This window comes from Phalacrocorax carbo, chromosome 8 (genome assembly GCF_963921805.1).
Source record: "Phalacrocorax carbo chromosome 8, bPhaCar2.1, whole genome shotgun sequence".
NCBI lineage: Eukaryota > Metazoa > Chordata > Aves > Suliformes > Phalacrocoracidae > Phalacrocorax > Phalacrocorax carbo.
The window spans coordinates 33277100-33294420 of record NC_087520.1 but is presented as its reverse complement, the minus strand read 5'-3'; the positions used below and the strand labels follow the sequence as shown (position 1 = coordinate 33294420).

Below are 17321 nucleotides of genomic sequence, written 5' to 3'. Positions count from 1 at the left end.
CGTCGAAGTTATAAAATTCAACATGGTTGTTGGATTTTTTAAAATCTGGTTTTTTTTTTTAATTTAATACTATTGTTCAGTTATGATCATTTACATCTAACTGACCAAAATTAAACTCGTATGATCCATAAGCACTCATAATTACATACTACATGTAATGTTAATAGTCAATATAATAAACCTTCATCTTCATTGAAGCATTTCTTGTTTCTACAGCAGTTCTTTAATCTATCTCAATAGATTTCTAGTGTACAGCTCATATAGATTTGGTCAGTGACAAGGGTTAGAGTAGTCTTGTAGAACATTTACTTGTAGCTGTGAAAAGCCCACATTCATCAGAGGATTAGGTCGATCAGATTGTACCAGGATCAATGGAAGGACTGTGTGATCCCTCTTAGGCTGTAATGTGTTCACCTTCTTTGGAGAGAATTCACATACACGCACATTTCTCTGTCGTAAAGCCATTTATCTCAGAATGTCAAATTGCAATAATTAACCATTATTGATCTTAAATTCAATTAACTTCATTAACACAGGTCATGATGTGGGTACTTGTAAGGGAGATGCTCTTGACAAGTGTCTTTTCATATATGACATTGAATGTCCACAGTCGTGGCTATAAACTGTTCGTATTGTGCCACAGGAACATCTTTTAAAAATGACAAGAATTTGGTTGGTGGTTCTGAAGCGGCATTTTAATCTCCTCCCCCTCATCTTCTAGTTCTCAGGGTTTTCCAGCAAATTTTCTATTCAGGAATCAGTGAACCATTTGTTTCCAGCACATTATTTTAGTGTGGTATTACATCAAACCCCACCTATTCAAATACCGTTCAGTTCAATAGCTAGTGCTAGATAGAGACTCATTTACAAAAGGATGTATTAGTATAGTTAGCAAATGAGTGAAATTAATATTCAGTGCTGCTTTTTGCTATACATACAAACCAAGCTGGGGCTATCTCGTAGAGGTAATCCTTAGAATCTCTGCTTTCTCCAAGTCCTAAGATTCATATTGCAGTTAATAGTTGTTTTTCTTAATAGAAGGCTGAATAAAAACTGTGAAAGGACACAAAGCTTTGTTGGCCCACAGTGAACTTTTTTTTTTTTTTTCTTCGTGAAGAAACTTCATGATAAGTACGAGTTCACAATAGCTGAAATTGTGATTGAAATAATTTGGATTTCCACTATACCATTCATACAGTTGTATGGAGTTTATTTTAAGGAGGTACTGCAACCAAAATAGCTATTGAAACTACTGTATAATGCCTTCAATGGGAATTTCAAGTTGCAAGAAAAATGAAGGATTGAAGGATCAGGTTGAAGGTCTTTTGGTACATTTTGAATGTCTTTAAGTAGTCATGATCATTTACAAATAAATCTCCCAAGTAGAGTGACTCACTGTAATATATTGAAGCATTTTATGTCAAAATTTGACTTTTAAAAACCTGACAATGAATGCTGCAGCTCGAGGGATGTGTGTTAATATTAGTATATTTAAACACAAATACAAAGTTGGTGTTCTGGGTACTGTAAAACTTGTAAGATGTGGACAGATTAGGAGCAACAAAAGATGCAGGAAGTAAGGTGTAAGATTTTTCTTCTTGGTCTAAAAAAAAGCTAAACTATAATCAGAAGACTCTGAGAAATGTGGATAAAGAGAAATGAAAACATCAGTTTTTTTCAGAAACAGATTTCGGTTACAATTAAATGGTCATTTTGTCACTACATTTGCTATTTCCACTCCACTATACAAAGCATTACTGAAAAGAGGCAGGGCAGAAGCAGAATGGTTTGATTACTGCATTTGAAGAAACTAAAGTTCCATTACAACATCTGTTTGCTCAGTGAAGGATTATAATAATTAAGAGCTATTAGAGCCATATTGAGAACTTTTATGCTCGTGCCTGCTTATGCTGGAGTTGCCTGTGAATCTTGTATTAGTTTGTTGAATGCCTCTCTGCTTTTCAGTGGTGAAAAGATGCCACCTAAATGCTGTTATCTAGCAGAGATTGTGTCACTGTGTGTTTTAGCACCAATTCATATAAAGCATTTGGCTTCGTCTTCTCAGGATGTTGATAGTGACTTTTATTTAAAAAAAACCCAAAAACTAACCAGCCAAACAAAAAACCAACAAAAACCCAAACACACAAAGAAACAATCAACAACAACAACAAAAAAACACACCAAAACCAAAAACACCACCAAAAACAAAAAATGCAAAACAAAGCAACACACAAATATTTTTATTCTTTGAGGATTCTGGTAAATATTTTTGCCCATTTGAGGAAATGGTAATTCTGCGCTTAGAAAAATTCTGCTGAGTCGAAATAAAACAATTTACTTCCCAAATCAAAAGTAGGGTGAAAGCATAACATGAACCTGTTTTCTCTGCTTATGAACATTTATTTCCCACTGCAGTATGTGCTTGCATGGAGTGGAAACTCTTTAAGTCTGTAGTACTTCACACCAAGCAACTGTCTTGGAAACCACCGGAAAACCACTTTTGTCTTACTTAGAGTGGATCACATTTATTCATGATGAATAATTTATACAGCAAATGTAGGTGTTTTTTTCCTCTTACTAATGCACATATTAATTTTATTTGTTAAATGTGAAAGTTTTCAGACTGTGGGCTGTTTGTGAACTGTTTACTTCAACAGTTTGTGCCTGGCTCTTGAATCCCTGGTGGTATTTCCCCTTGGTGGCTAGTTAGTTGACCCTTAACCTCACAATGGATAGTGAGGAACTTCATGCTCCTTCAAATTTTGTTTGTTTGTAACTTTGATATACTTGGAGGAAGGGCATCCTTTCCCCAGGAACATGGAGGGGTGAGGAGGGGAGGAAGAGGAAGGTACTACATGATTGTTGATGAAATGGGAACACCAAGACCCTGAACTGACTCAAACTGAGCAGCAGTTGAGAATTCCCAATGGGTGCTCACAGTCCGTTACTCATTTGCCTACTTGATCTAGTCCTGATGGTGCTTGTAGAAGGGTTGTTTATGTGGTTATAGGGAAGGCCAAGAAGGTTTTTTTTCCTCCTTTTCTGCAGGATCTGCCAGAAATTCCAGGCTTCTGCTCATAGGGACTGTTAAAATCTCTACTCCCCCAGAGTGCAAAGGGGAAAGGAGATTGATTCCACAAAAATACGATAGCAAGGAAAGTCCATCTGTCGTCATGGAAGTCCATAATGCTTCTCAGCCCTTCCATTTGATGACTGTGATCCTGCATTGCTTCTGGTAATCAACTGTGGGCACACACAGTGGGGCCACAAACTGTTCCCCAGCTTCTCTACAGCTGTGATACTTTGGGGAGTCAGTTGTACTGTGTATGCGTGCCTGCAAATTTAGGACAAAAGCCACAAAAATCTGTTTTTCCTGACCAGGCATAGTCTCTGAACTGTTACCCTGTGAAGTTTCTGATAAGCATGTCATTTGCTTCTGACTGTACAATAACGGCATCTGAAGACAAGTGTTATGTGAGGAAGTATCTTTAAAAATCTATACAGTTTTGTTCATTATACATGGGAGTAACTTGGATCTTGGATCTCACTTAAAGTGTTTTAATCTTCAAATCGCTTCTTGTCAAAAACTTCTTGTAGAAGGTGGCAGATGAACTCTTCAGGTGAGACAGATCTCACACTGATCCTCATGCAACCCTACCCATAGAAGAGTTCACTGCAGTGTGATAGAATTATGTGTTCTTCTCCACATTAGAAAGAAGTGCTGTTATGTTTCATGATTGGATAATGTGAGCAGATTTTAGAAAAATCCTGCTCAGCAGGTTGAATTCAGGGAGTTTAGGCCCTGGGCAGAAATCAAGGCAGAGCACAGATTTGGAGGAGAGAGGCATGATCCATCGTGTTACATCTCCAGCACGGTTCTGGTAGAACGGGCGTTCACAGCTTACCTGAAATTGTGCTTTCTGGGAGCAGAAAGCTCTCTGGAGAAGACTTGTGACAATACTTCCTCATATTTCAAAAACCTTCCTTATTTTCCCCATTGTGAAAAGAAGTTTGCTGGCAGTCTGCAGATTCAGCGTTTATTGGATCCCAGCAGCTTGGCTCAGAGGATGTTTGTAACCACAGGCTCCAAGTTGTGCCCAGTACATGCACCTGTGGGTATTTCATTGGGTGTTTTATTCTACGTAATTGTTTAAGCTGAAAGCTGGCAATTGCATATACTGTACTCCCATAAACACTGTGAAGAAGCATAGGAACAGAAACACAAAACTTAAGCCATCTACTCATGTTTTGTGTAAATCGCTGAATTATATATATTAACCTACAAGAGTTACAGGCTCCTTTACTTGTGTTCTTGTCTGGCACTAGGCGAGTAATTTTTAACTTCTTTGGATTTCTAGGTTTGCAGCTATAAAATGTGGATAAGAATTTCTCTTCCACAGGGTTGCTGTGAAGAATAAAACACTCATTGAAGCTTTTGAACACCTCAGTAGAGTGATGCTGTCCCATAGTGCTAAGTTGTTTCTAAGCCATCATCTAATATTATGGCATCCTGTTTTTTCATGTGTGTATATAATGAAGGAGATAATACATGAATGTGATCTTTGTGTAGGAATCTATCATTTAACAAACATCTAAACAGTATTTGGTTTCAGAAAAATGAACACCTCCCTTATTAGAATTAGTAGCATTTTTGAATGTTTTCTCTCCTCATTTGTAGGTGGACTGTATGATACTTTTCATATGGCAGTGTGAAGTCCAAAGTGAATAGGAGACCTGAATCCTGTACCCTCCTTTAAACTACACAAAAACCAGGGGAGTTTGGAATACAGTCACATGAGGAAAAGGTGCCTGCTGTAGACTTGCTTTGTACAGCACTTAGACAGTCCACACTTTAGTGACATATAAACTCATTTCTTGTTATCGTCTCTTCACTGTGTATTCTTGTCCATGTAATTCTTGACTCTTAACACTTGCAGTTGATTTGAGCTTTCTGAAGTTGCTCCAAATGTAATACCAGTCCAGGATGCTGGATTAGAGCAGCTGACTAGATTCCTGTAGCCTAATTCTGAGTTCCCCGTGGCAGATAGCTGCAGTATTTTCATGAAGAAACAAACACAAGTACACTTCAAAGTTTCTAGTGCCTAATGTTAGCCATCTAACATGATAGGCATGCTACGTCACATCCATCCACACTGATTCCCAATAACTTAATACTACACTATTATTGGCATGAAAAGGCTGTAGCTCTACCAACATACAAAAAAATCCAGCCAAACAAGCATTAATCATGCACATCACATCAAATTAACGTGTTCGGAATTAATATTCTTGACCTTGCCAGTGGGCAGAATAATCAGTCTTGCAGTAGGATCGTACTCTGGTGTGAGGTACCAGCAGCTTCAGCCGATGTGTGAGAGAAGTGCTGACCTCTCCACTTGGAAATAACATTTCTCTCCCATAATAGACAGTCCTGCCTCTATGAAACAGAACCTTTGACCTTTCTAACAGGAATAATGTCCCTGTCAAGGTGCTGGGTAATCAGTATTGCCATGCCTGTTTAGAGACAGTGGTGTCATTTGCCACTCTTGTAAATAGGGCAGCCACTCTTACCTCCCATTTCTATTGCCTAATGAGGAATACGCTAACATCTCTGCCAAGTAGTGAAGTCTTGAATACAATTTCAGTTACATGTGAATTATCAGTCAGTCTCGGTATAGAAATAACTCATGTTGTGGGTGAAATATTTGCCTTTCTTCCTGTAAGTGGAAGGCCTGCAGAGTGGGAGTTTTCTAACAGACTAATGTAACTCTTTTATATGCCTTCATTTGCATTAGGTCTTTGATTGACTCCATCCACCGAGTTGGTTTTCTTTTGGTTTTCTGTTCATTAATTTTGTGAGTAAGGTTCATTGCTACAGTCAAATCATCTCCGTGCTGCTGTTTCTCTGTTGGCTTTTTCTTGACTTGTGTTCAGACTGTGCCCCCTCTTAACTCTGAATGGCTCCACCGAAACTGGGGACTTTTCAAGGTTTTTTTCATTGATTACTTAAATGCTAAAAAACCAGTCCAGTGATTCCTTAGATGGTTGGTGTCTGCATTAAAACTGAATGGGATCTGATATTTAAGAAAAAGTTCTGCACTCCCAGCAGCACTGGCTGTGGCAGGAGCAGCCCTCTTGCAGCACTGTGCTTCGGCTTGGGTAGCAGCGGGGAGTGAGGCTGCAGAGTGAGTTTCACTGGTCGGGTCCTAATCACTGCTCTACTTCATGACCTGTTCTATCTTTTTTTCCCTTTTTCTTTTTGACTGGGAATATAATATTCATCCCATAAGCACTGGGAGCATTATTGCTCCAAATCCCTTTCTGCTCTTCTCTTCAAGTGTAAGATGTGTATGGATTCAGCTTTTTTAAGAGTTGAGAAGCTTTTCTTTTCAAGATGCACTCAAAATCAGATGGTTTGGGAAATGATCCTTAGTATTACATGATGATTTCAAACCATGCATAAATAAATAATAAAGCTGGTTGTAATTTTTTAAATAAAAAGCTATTTGGTTAAAGCCAAAATATTTCCAAGGAACTCAATGGTTTTGATAAACTTTTGTAGTTCAGCATTTTTCATGTGAGAAGAATATCTGAATATTTTGGTGCGTCTTCAAGCAAAGAGCTTATATTCTAGTTTAAATATACCCCAGTAAGCTAATTAAAATAAAAGGAAAAAGTCTTGGCAAAAAAACATAATTAAAACAAGACATTTCAGAAATATCAAAATGAAATATTTGGGTAGATCCAAGCCAAAATATATGGTCTCAGATGCATTTTTTTTTCTAGGAAATAAGGGAAGAATTGTGCAATTAATTAGTGTTGGAGAACAGTAAAAAAGGCCTGTAATGCTATGCTTTTGTATTTTCAAGCAAACTGAAGGAGGTGTTTGTCTGACCGTGTTTCTGGGTGGATGTTGCCATTGAAGGGATGAAAACCATACAATGCAATGTTTTTCCTCTTTCTGCTGAAGAGGACCTCTAGCAGTTGAGGTTCAAGCTGGTAGCTGTTGTGCTGGTGGGCATCTCGGAACATTGTTGAGTTTGGCCCAGGACATCAGCAGAGCAACACTTGTTGCAGCTGCACAGGGACTTCCTCCATCTGCAGAAATGTAATGGATTGGTGGTATTTCCTTGCTCTTGTATAGTAGATCTGGTGTCTGTGTAAAGCCAGGTATATGAGTTTATTAGTGTATATACAATATGTAGATCATTTTGGGCAGTGATGGATCACAATTTATTTCCACTGGCAAAGAAATGATCCATAGCTCAGTTACGAAGGTAATTCCCTCTTGTGTGGAAATGAATTGCATTGTACCACAGCTTGCTGTTATGTATTGGTATCAAATGTGTTAATTTCATTATTACCTAGCAGTTTAATTATAATAAATATTAATGAGGAACTGTCTGTTCTTGACCCCTCTGTAGCTGCACCTGCAATAGGGTTCTGAGCCCTTTGATATTCTCATCTCTGGAAACTGAAGGCCCTATCATGGAACTGCTTTCCATTTTTGTCAAATATTATGTCACAATGACACTATTGCTCAACTTGCAGGCAGTTTCCTGTGGGTTATGGTTCCCTATGAGATGTAAACTAGAAACTTTGAGGATTTTATTTTTTTCCTTCTTCTATTCTGGAAAAACAAAAAACCAGAACTACCTAATTTCTTTCATTTCCATTCTTATTAACTACTTCTGCCCTTAGATTTTCATTTAGAGTTGTTTTTTTCCCTCAGACTTTGCTGTTGAGGGATTGAAGAAGAGTTCTACAGATGCCCTGCTGTTTCAAACATTTACTTTACACTTGAAAAATATCAAACCAGAAGTCGTCTTTTGCTTTTTTTTAAATCAGAAGGAAATGGCTGAGTAGCCATGGGCTGGAGACAGGGCTTCTTAAAGACAATCTCTCCACCAGGCAGTGAATCTCAGTGAAAAGTTTTTTTGCCATCACCTTCTGATTATTCTCTGCTTTCATTGTTCCTTTGATCTTCCTGTAGGTACCTAAACAAAGAAGAAATTTCTCTGCTACAGCCCTCCTTGTCCTTCTCTCTGTTGCAGTGAAGCTGTTACTTTCATCTGTACTCAGACAGGCTACAGATCATCTCTCTCCCCTGAGCAAGATCTGGTGGGGCAGGGAGGGATCAGAGATTCCCTTGCCTGCAGATGGGCACCTTTCCACTAGCACCCTGCTAGCATGAGACTGAAGTTTGGCCTTACCCCTCTCTCCTCTTCTGTTCCACATACTGTTAACAGTTTAAATGGGTTTTCTGTAGAGGAAATGTCATTTGCCTTTTGCATCGAACCACTGAGGACAAAGCCTCAGGGAGCTGCGAGTCCTTCAACCACTGTAAAGCTACCTGTAGTGGTGTTGCAAATCCTTTGAGTATGCCTGGAGTCTGCCATCACAGGTTGGTCCAGGACTTATTGGGTTGCTTTTACTGCCCTGAAGGCAAGTGATGCGGTAACCGGCCCTTGGAATAAGGCCTTGGAAGCTACTGGCATAAACTCCATTTTAGGATGATGTTTTAAGTTTTAGGCTAAGAAGTTTCCCTGAACACCCTTATCTCTTGCATAAATCTTTGGTTGAGGAAGTTGGGGGTAATGTTGCTTCTCATCCCTCCTCTGCCTTGTGCAGGGGAAGGAGCAGAAAGAGTTGTTCATACTGTCAGTATATCAAAGTTGCAGATTGCTGGGTTAAATCCCATACTGTCATTTGTGCCTCATTTCCCTCATATCTGGATCAAAGGCTGATGTCACAACTTGGCTTCACAACTTGAGCTTAGGAAGGAGAACAGCTATAGAGGAGGCAGCTCCTGGTTAACACGCAAATATGCTTGATAGTTGGTGAAAAGGGCAAAGAAAGCATGAAAGGTAAATAGATTTACATTTAAATGAACCGCATGCTGGAGGTTTTCCCTAATGTAAAAGTCACTCTCCTAAAAAGCTGTGAATGTGACAATACAAGTGTTTCAGTCCAAACAACATTCATAAGATTTCAGCAATAAGAGAAATAAAAATGTAAAGAAAAACACACTAATTAGGGGCTTGATTCTGTGACCCCATTTGTGTTGGTGAGCACCAGTCCCTAGGAGGACTTCCTGTGGTGTGCAGGGGCCAAGCACCAAGGGCTTTGGGGTATGATATGGTGGTGGGGATGGGTGACATATGCTCACAGTAGCACTCAGTGGACAAAAAGAGCAAAAGACAGGTGGGCTTACAGAGTGCTTTGGTGTGTCATCACAGCCCACAGGTGTGAATAAGGTCTTTCTAATACAGGCAGTGTGGCAATAACCTTGGATTTTCTTTACCCTGTAAACAGGGAATATTCTTCAGTTTCACAACAGAGGCAAAAGAATGGGAGTTGTAAAAGGACAACTGTTTCCACAAGGTGGAAAAGAAAAAGGGTACATTTGCTTCCAAATCATAGGTTTCATGCTGTAATTTCTTCCTTCCATCCTTCCTTACTCCTATCACTAGAATATGGTGTCATTGAAAAAGAGGTAGTTGGTAGCCAGTGGTTTACACATTATCAGTAAGTAAAATTTTTCACCTTCAGAGAGTAATTTGAACTGCTTTAGTCTCCTTTGCTAAAATTTTTGGAGAGTTCAGAAACTTTATGAAACAAATAATTAAGATGAAAAACAATCTGTACCATCCACAGGGGAATGAAAGTAGTGAACAAAATCCACCTTGTTACATTCTTTGTGGTGGTTTCATTGCAAGTATTTGCAGGATAGGCACTGATCCTTACCGCAGATTGCCAACATGACTGTAAAATTCATAAAATAAGGATTCTTGAATTCTTTCAAAATATTTTGAGAAAGCATAAAATAGTCAAAACAGCACGGTTCTATTTCATTAGAGTACATATACTTGCTCTTAAAGTCTGATCTTCATATCAGCATCTTTGAAATATCCTATAAGTTTGTAGCATAATTCTTTCAAACTATGTTCTCCCAAACGTTAAAAACAGGACCCTTGCTGCATGAATTTTCTGCATTGAAATTAGCTGAGCTGAAATACCTAATCACAGTTAGGTGTTGCTCTTATGTGACATGTGTGTGCTTTCAGAGGTTTAACTTCTATTGTGAAGATCAGATTATAACTTTACATGCTTGGAGGAGGATTTCCTAACTGAATGAAGAAATACTCCATGTGAAACTAAAAGCCTGATTTCGTTGTTACTTTAACAGTTGTTTTGTCTCTTGTGATTTTCTGATAACATTTAAACATGTTTTCCCTGAAAGAAGTTTGCAAGGTTCAATACTGTATATGTGATATCTACTACACTGTTCTACATTTTTCACTCTGTTGGCTGAAGTAGGTCTTTTTGGGGTCTAAACTATTATCTTCTCTGCACTGTTTCCTGAATAAACAAGCTACAGATTATTCAATGTGTTTAAGATCCAGATACCCACACCCAGCTCAGATGTGTTGCAGAGAAGGTCAGAAGTCAAGTGTCTTCAACCATAGTGTCTACTGGAAATGCATTTTTTTCAAAGTTTATACTTGTATTTGTGAGAGATTGTAAGAAAATTTTAAACTCCACTTAATACAGAACAGTTGTGTTCTATTTTTGCTTTCCTGTGTAGCTGTAAATTAATGCATTATATAGAAATAGATCATTTTGATCAGTTAATGGTCCCTCAGTTAGTGTTTCCATAGTTTTCCTGCCTGAAGGAAAAAACTCAGGTAGACTTAATGTATGTCTAATATGTGCACAGAAGCACCATGGAAGAAAGAATGTGTTTACTGTCAGTTCTCAAATGTCCTATTCAGGAAGAGTATCTTAGATTTACATCACCAGTTGCATTACTTGAGGTGGGGGAGAAAGACAGGATCCCTGTTGGGTGTCCGTGTAGCTTATGCTGAGTAAATATTGACAAAGTAGTCTAAAGAGCAAACACTTTGACATTTGTAAGGTCCACTGGAAGGTCTTGTATATATTTATACAGCGAGAATGAGTACAGCATACCAATTTTCTTGAACTAGCTCCTGAGATAATTCTGCATGGGCTTTCTTGTTGAGGAAGGTATGTTTAAATGTGAATGGGTCATTTGTTACACCCATAATGCATGCCCTCAAATTTCTCTTAGTGAGTTGTTTCAAAAGGTTCCATCACCTGCTTTTAGTATCTCCTCCTCTAAAATATGATACAACTAATAATGATGACTTCAAAAATCTAATTTTTTTATGATTGTAACTGGGGATTTTTTTTACTTTGTAGGAATTTTTGATGTTTGTTGTACTCTATATTTATTAAAGATTGAGTCTCAAAACTGTAATGAGCAAAAAATGCTTGCTTAATTTAAATTGTGAATCTGTCTGTTAAGAAATACATTAGGGGTAGGAGAAGCATAAGACATGTTAATTGACAGACAGGAACTGCTGTCTCTGAGGTTGATACAAGTAATTTATTACTTTAGAAATGAATGCCACCTCCAGAATGTGCTTCATTAATTTCAAATTTAGTTTTAATTTCAAGCTGTTGCCCCTTGAGAAGAATAAGGTGGCAAATTATGTTTGAAGAGCAGATTTTTTTCTTGCTCTGAAGAAACACTAAATTTTAACTGTTTAATTTTACAAATAACTACATTTCTTTGGCTAAAACACTTAAGCAAATGTATGATCAGCAGAAACTAACTTACATTTTCTTCTCTTCATAATAGCGTATGTTTCAGATGAACTAAAAGCAGCAGCACTGGTAGAAGAAGATGTGGAACCTGATGAAAATGCAGTTGATGGGGAGCCTTCAGCAAAATATGCATGTCCAGAAAAAGACTTCAGTAAGAACTGCCAAAGCTACCAAAACTCTCCAGCAGCTGAATTTTCTAGCCATGAAATGGACAGTGAATCACATATCAGTGAAACAAGTGACCGCATGGCAGACTTTGAGAGCAGCTCTATTAAAAATGAGGAAGAGAGCAAGGAGGTTTCAATACCACTGGAAGACTCTACTGTATCTGATAGTTTAGAACAAATGAAAGCTGTATATAACAACTTTCTCTCCAATTCCTACTGGTCCAATCTCAATTTGAACCTTCACCAGCCGATTTCAGAAAAAAACAATGGTAGCAGCAGCAGTAGCAGCAGCAGCAGTAGCAGTTGTGGAAGTGGCAGCTTTGACTGGCACCAGACTGCTATGGCTAAAACACTGCAGCAAGTTTCTCAGAGCAGAATTCTTCCTGAACCAAGTCTTTTTAGCACAGTTCAATTGTACAGACAAAGCAGTAAGCTTTATGGCTCTATATTTACTGGAGCCAGTAAATTCCGCTGTAAAGACTGCAGTGCAGCCTATGATACTTTAGTAGAATTAACAGTGCACATGAATGAAACGGGACATTATCGAGATGACAACCATGAAACTGATAACAATAACCCCAAAAGATGGTCCAAACCTCGTAAACGTTCTTTGCTTGAAATGGAAGGGAAAGAAGATGCCCAGAAAGTATTAAAGTGTATGTACTGTGGTCATTCATTTGAATCTCTTCAGGACTTGAGTGTTCATATGATCAAAACAAAACACTACCAAAAAGTGCCTCTAAAGGAACCTGTTACACCTGTAGCAGCAAAAATTATCCCAGCTACTAGAAAGAAAGCATCACTGGAGCTTGAACTTCCAAGTTCTCCAGATTCCACAGGTGGGACACCAAAAGCAACAATCTCAGATACTAATGATGTGCTTCAAAAGAATTCTAATCCTTACATTACACCAAATAATCGGTACGGTCACCAGAATGGTGCCAGCTATGCCTGGCACTTTGAGGCGAGGAAGTCTCAAATTCTGAAGTGCATGGAGTGTGGAAGTTCTCATGACACTCTGCAGGAACTTACAGCTCACATGATGGTGACAGGACATTTTATTAAAGTCACTAACTCTGCAATGAAAAAAGGGAAACCAATTATAGAAGCCCCAGCAACACCAACGATAACGTCCTTAGTAGACGAGAAAATCCAGTCTGTGCCACTAGCTGCCACCACTTTTACGTCTCCTTCCAATACACCTTCTAGTGTTTCCCCTAAATTAAATGTTGAAATAAAAAGAGAAGTAGATAAAGAAAGAGGCATTGCTGATGACAAAATGAAAGACAAAGAAAAGTCAAGTGAAGATGAGGAGAAGTATGATATCTCCTCAAAATACCATTACTTGACTGAAAATGATCTAGAAGAAAGCCCTAAGGGAGGATTAGATATATTGAAGTCTTTAGAAAACACAGTTACATCAGCTATAAACAAAGCCCAGAATGGCACACCAAGCTGGGGTGGTTACCCCAGTATTCATGCTGCCTATCAGCTGCCTAATATGATGAAGCTGTCATTGGGATCATCTGGGAAAAGTACACCATTAAAACCTATGTTTGGAAACAATGAACTAGTATCACCAACTAAAAACCAGCCCCTGGTGTCTCCAGCAAGCAGTCAGACCTCACCTGTGCCAAAAACAAATTTTCACGCCATGGAAGAATTGGTAAAGAAAGTCACCGAGAAGGTGGCTAAAGTGGAGGAAAAAATGAAAGAGCCTGAAGGAAAGCTTTCTCCAATGAAGCGTGCAACACCTTCGCCATGCAGTAGTGAAGTCAGTGAACCCCTTAAGATGGAGTCCTCCAATGATGGTGGCTTTAAAAGCCAGCAGAACAGCCCAGTCTCTCAGAAAGATGGTTGCAAGGATAGTCCAGCTGTACAACCTGTGGAAAATGGGAAAGAGCCTGTTAAGTCCATTGTAAGTTCTTTAAGTAGCAGCACAGCTATCATTACTGATCACCCTCCCGAACAGCCATTTGTAAATCCATTAAGTGCACTGCAGTCTGTCATGAATATTCACCTTGGGAAGGCAGCAAAGCCATCTTTGCCTGCTTTGGATCCAATGAGCATGCTTTTTAAAATGAGCAACAGTTTGGCAGAAAAGGCTGCGGTGGCCACCCCACCTCTACCGTCCAAAAAACCAGACCACTTAGACCGTTACTTTTATCATGTCAACAATGACCAACCCATAGATTTGACGAAAGGCAAGAGTGACAAAAGCTGCTCTTTGGGTTCAGCGCTTTTGTCATCCACATCGACATCTTCAGCATCTTCTTCATCTACAGTGACAACAGCAAAGACATCTGCAGTCGTGTCATTCATGTCAAACTCGCCGCTACGCGAGAATGCCTTGTCAGATATATCTGATATGCTGAAGAACCTGACAGAAAGTCACACATCAAAATCTTCCACACCTTCCAGCATATCTGAGAAATCTGACATTGATGGTACTACAATAGAGGAACCAGAAGAGAGTACACCAGCTCAGAAAAGGAAGGGACGTCAGTCTAACTGGAACCCTCAGCACTTGCTCATACTGCAGGCCCAGTTTGCCGCTAGTTTACGGCAGACTTCAGAGGGAAAATACATCATGTCAGACTTGAGCCCTCAAGAAAGAATGCACATTTCCAGGTTTACGGGACTTTCAATGACCACAATTAGCCACTGGCTAGCCAATGTGAAATACCAGCTCCGAAGGACAGGGGGAACTAAGTTCCTTAAAAATTTGGACACTGGGCACCCAGTGTTCTTTTGTAATGACTGTGCTTCACAGATCAGAACTCCTTCAACTTATATCAGTCATCTTGAATCGCATCTGGGTTTCAGGTTAAGAGACTTGTCCAAACTGTCCAGTGAACAGATTAACAATCAGATAGCACAAGCAAAGTCACCATCTGAAAAACTGGTGACGTCCTCTCCAGAGGAAGATATCGGAACTTCTTATCAGTGCAAACTTTGTAACAGGACTTTTGCAAGCAAGCATGCTGTTAAACTTCATCTTAGTAAAACACATGGGAAGTCACCAGAGGATCATCTCCTGTATGTTTCAGAGTTAGAGAAGCAGTAGCATTTGCTTTTGATTAAAATAACTGTAATTTGCTTTGAGGAAAACTGTCAAAGACGCCTTAAAGCTACTGTTTAGTTCTTGGCACATGTTCTTATTTTAACTCCAGAGTCGCTCTGGGCTGAACTGTTTTGTATAACTGTACAGTGTTTAAATAGAGGTGCATAATCAGCTGTTGTTACTGGTAAAATATGAAGGTTAAAATGCAGTGGTAAGTGTTTGGAACTTTGTGTAAATTGGATTTAGTTGCTGTGCATCCCTCTGATGCATCAAGCTGCATGCATTAACAGACAGTTTAATTAAGCATTTATAACTAATTCTGGTGCACTTTCTTCATGTGACCTAAGTGTGCTGGTATTTCTCACCCTATAATCTTTAGCCCTCTGAGTACTTTGAAGCACTTTTGCATTAATTTGGTAAAAATGTATGGATATGGTTTTTTTAAACCCTTACCAGCTTAGTTCTGATTACGAATATGAACCTCCATTTACGCAGAGGTGTCTCACACCTTGAAATTTAAAAATATAATTTTCACATTGAAACATAGATGTATATATTGTATAGATTTCAAAATCTTGTATGGAAAGTGTGATTGTGGTTAATGCCATTTTCTTTTTCTTCAGCATTTTTAGCACCAGTGGGTTTTGTACCTGATGAGCCCCAGGTATAAACTGTACCTATATATAGTGTATATTTCATTTTTTTAGATGGACCGTTTTTTCTTTTAGCATCCAAACATTGTAAATTATATGATGAAAGATACCACAGATAGCATTTATAAAGTATTCAGAAACATTATTCTTAAAGCAAAGTATGTTTTGTTTTGTTTTGCTATACAGTACATCTATATTAATAGAGGTTCATGTTTAAATTATACATATTTATTAGTGTTGCTATCTTTTTTTTTTTTTTTTTTTAAACCGTCTGAAGAAACAGAAGCCACGGACTGCACTCCTGGCATGCATCTAACTGTTTTGCACAACATGACTTTTAAAGGTATTTATTAGTAAAAAAAAAGAAAAAGAAATAAAAAGAGAGAATTCAAAATAAACTCAGTGCTCAAAGGGTTAAATCTATTTGAAAAACTTGTACTGTATTTCCTAAGCATTGATAAAGCCTTTAAAATGTTTGTACTGTAATACTTTGCTTAAAAGTTATGAGGCATTCTGTGATATAACCTCTTTTACTTATTTATAAGCACTCTTGGTTGTTATTTCCTATTGTAGAATGCCTTTTTATTTCAGTTGGTAACTTTCTGTTTTGCTCTACCTAATTATTCTCCCAAGATTCCATACTGCAGCTTTATCTTTAGGCATATGAAAGGTAACCCGTGGTTACCAGCACACTAAGTGATTCTGTTCGTCTCCATTTTTGGCACTTAATTTGCAGAAGTAACTGACAGCTGACACCATATGAGAATCTATGTATAAAATATTGGCATGTAAACAGCACAGACACTGTAATGCACTCTGTGCCCTGTTTTGTTGTTGACAATGAAGCACCATTATATGACTCTTCATATAACCTTTTTTTCTACAGCAGCATTAAAATTGTCTTTTTGCTATAATTTTGTGTTGCGTTCACAATTATGTCTGAAATGTGCTACGACTAACGAGCACATTAAAATTAAATTGTATGCTATCTGTTTATGACTGAAGCTTGAGTAGGTTTCTTCATCTGCCAGGTGCTGGCAGTCAAAAGCTGCACATAAATCACTGGAGTTTTAGTGAACTTTAGCATTTAAAGAGCAGGGTAGCACTTATTCAAAGGCTGCATTAACAGAATTTTTTCCCCCAGAAAAGATAAATGAATGTTATAACTCTTTTTTAAACATCAGGTAAGGCTGAATGTGAAGACAGGGTTTATAAGCAACGTGTGGCAAAGCAAATAGGTGTTTTGCTGTGCTGTGTATTCAGACCCAGGCAGATAATGCTCCTTGCATGTGTTCCCCCTGAATGTATTGAGCAGAGTCTGCAAGTTGCATGGGTGGGTATTTCAGGGCTTAGAGAATCCCTTTCCGTCTACCCAGCGTTTTCAGGTGACAGGAGTAGGAACCTGGGACTGATGACTTAAACTTGTGAGTCCTCTTATGGCCCTACCTGCTGTTTTACAGCATTCGCAGCAGACAGGGAGAGGGGAAAAGAAGATGAATAAAGCATGCCAAATAAACACAAACAAGCAGGAGCATTTATATGATAATGACAGACTTTTACTGGTGTTGACAGGTCATCCCAGCAAAACCATTGAAAACAATTTACATCTCGGAAGCACCAATTTTACTATGCATGTAGATAATGTATTTTGCCAGTCCGGTGAACTCAGAGTCTGAAGATGGTTACATGGGAACCAAAACCACCATTACAGCACTTAAGAATCATGTCTCAAGCAATAACTAGCATCTGAATGTCAAATGTACAGAGTTGTTTTTTTTAAATCTACTGTCTTCCAGTAAGCAACTA

At 38.5% G+C, this 17321-nt stretch overlaps 1 protein-coding gene across 1 annotated transcript in view; it reads left to right on the top strand.

Annotated features, from left to right (window-relative positions):
- TSHZ3 (teashirt zinc finger homeobox 3) overlaps positions 1–16429 on the top strand; it is a 67111-nt gene extending 50682 nt beyond the window's left edge. Inside the window, exon 2 of the mRNA XM_064459501.1 lies at positions 11666–16429. Within this exon, the coding sequence (XP_064315571.1) occupies positions 11666–14865 (3200 nt within the window). The 3' untranslated portion in view covers positions 14866–16429. The remainder of the gene's footprint in view (positions 1–11665) is intronic.
- The last annotated feature ends 892 nt before the right edge of the window (positions 16430–17321 follow it).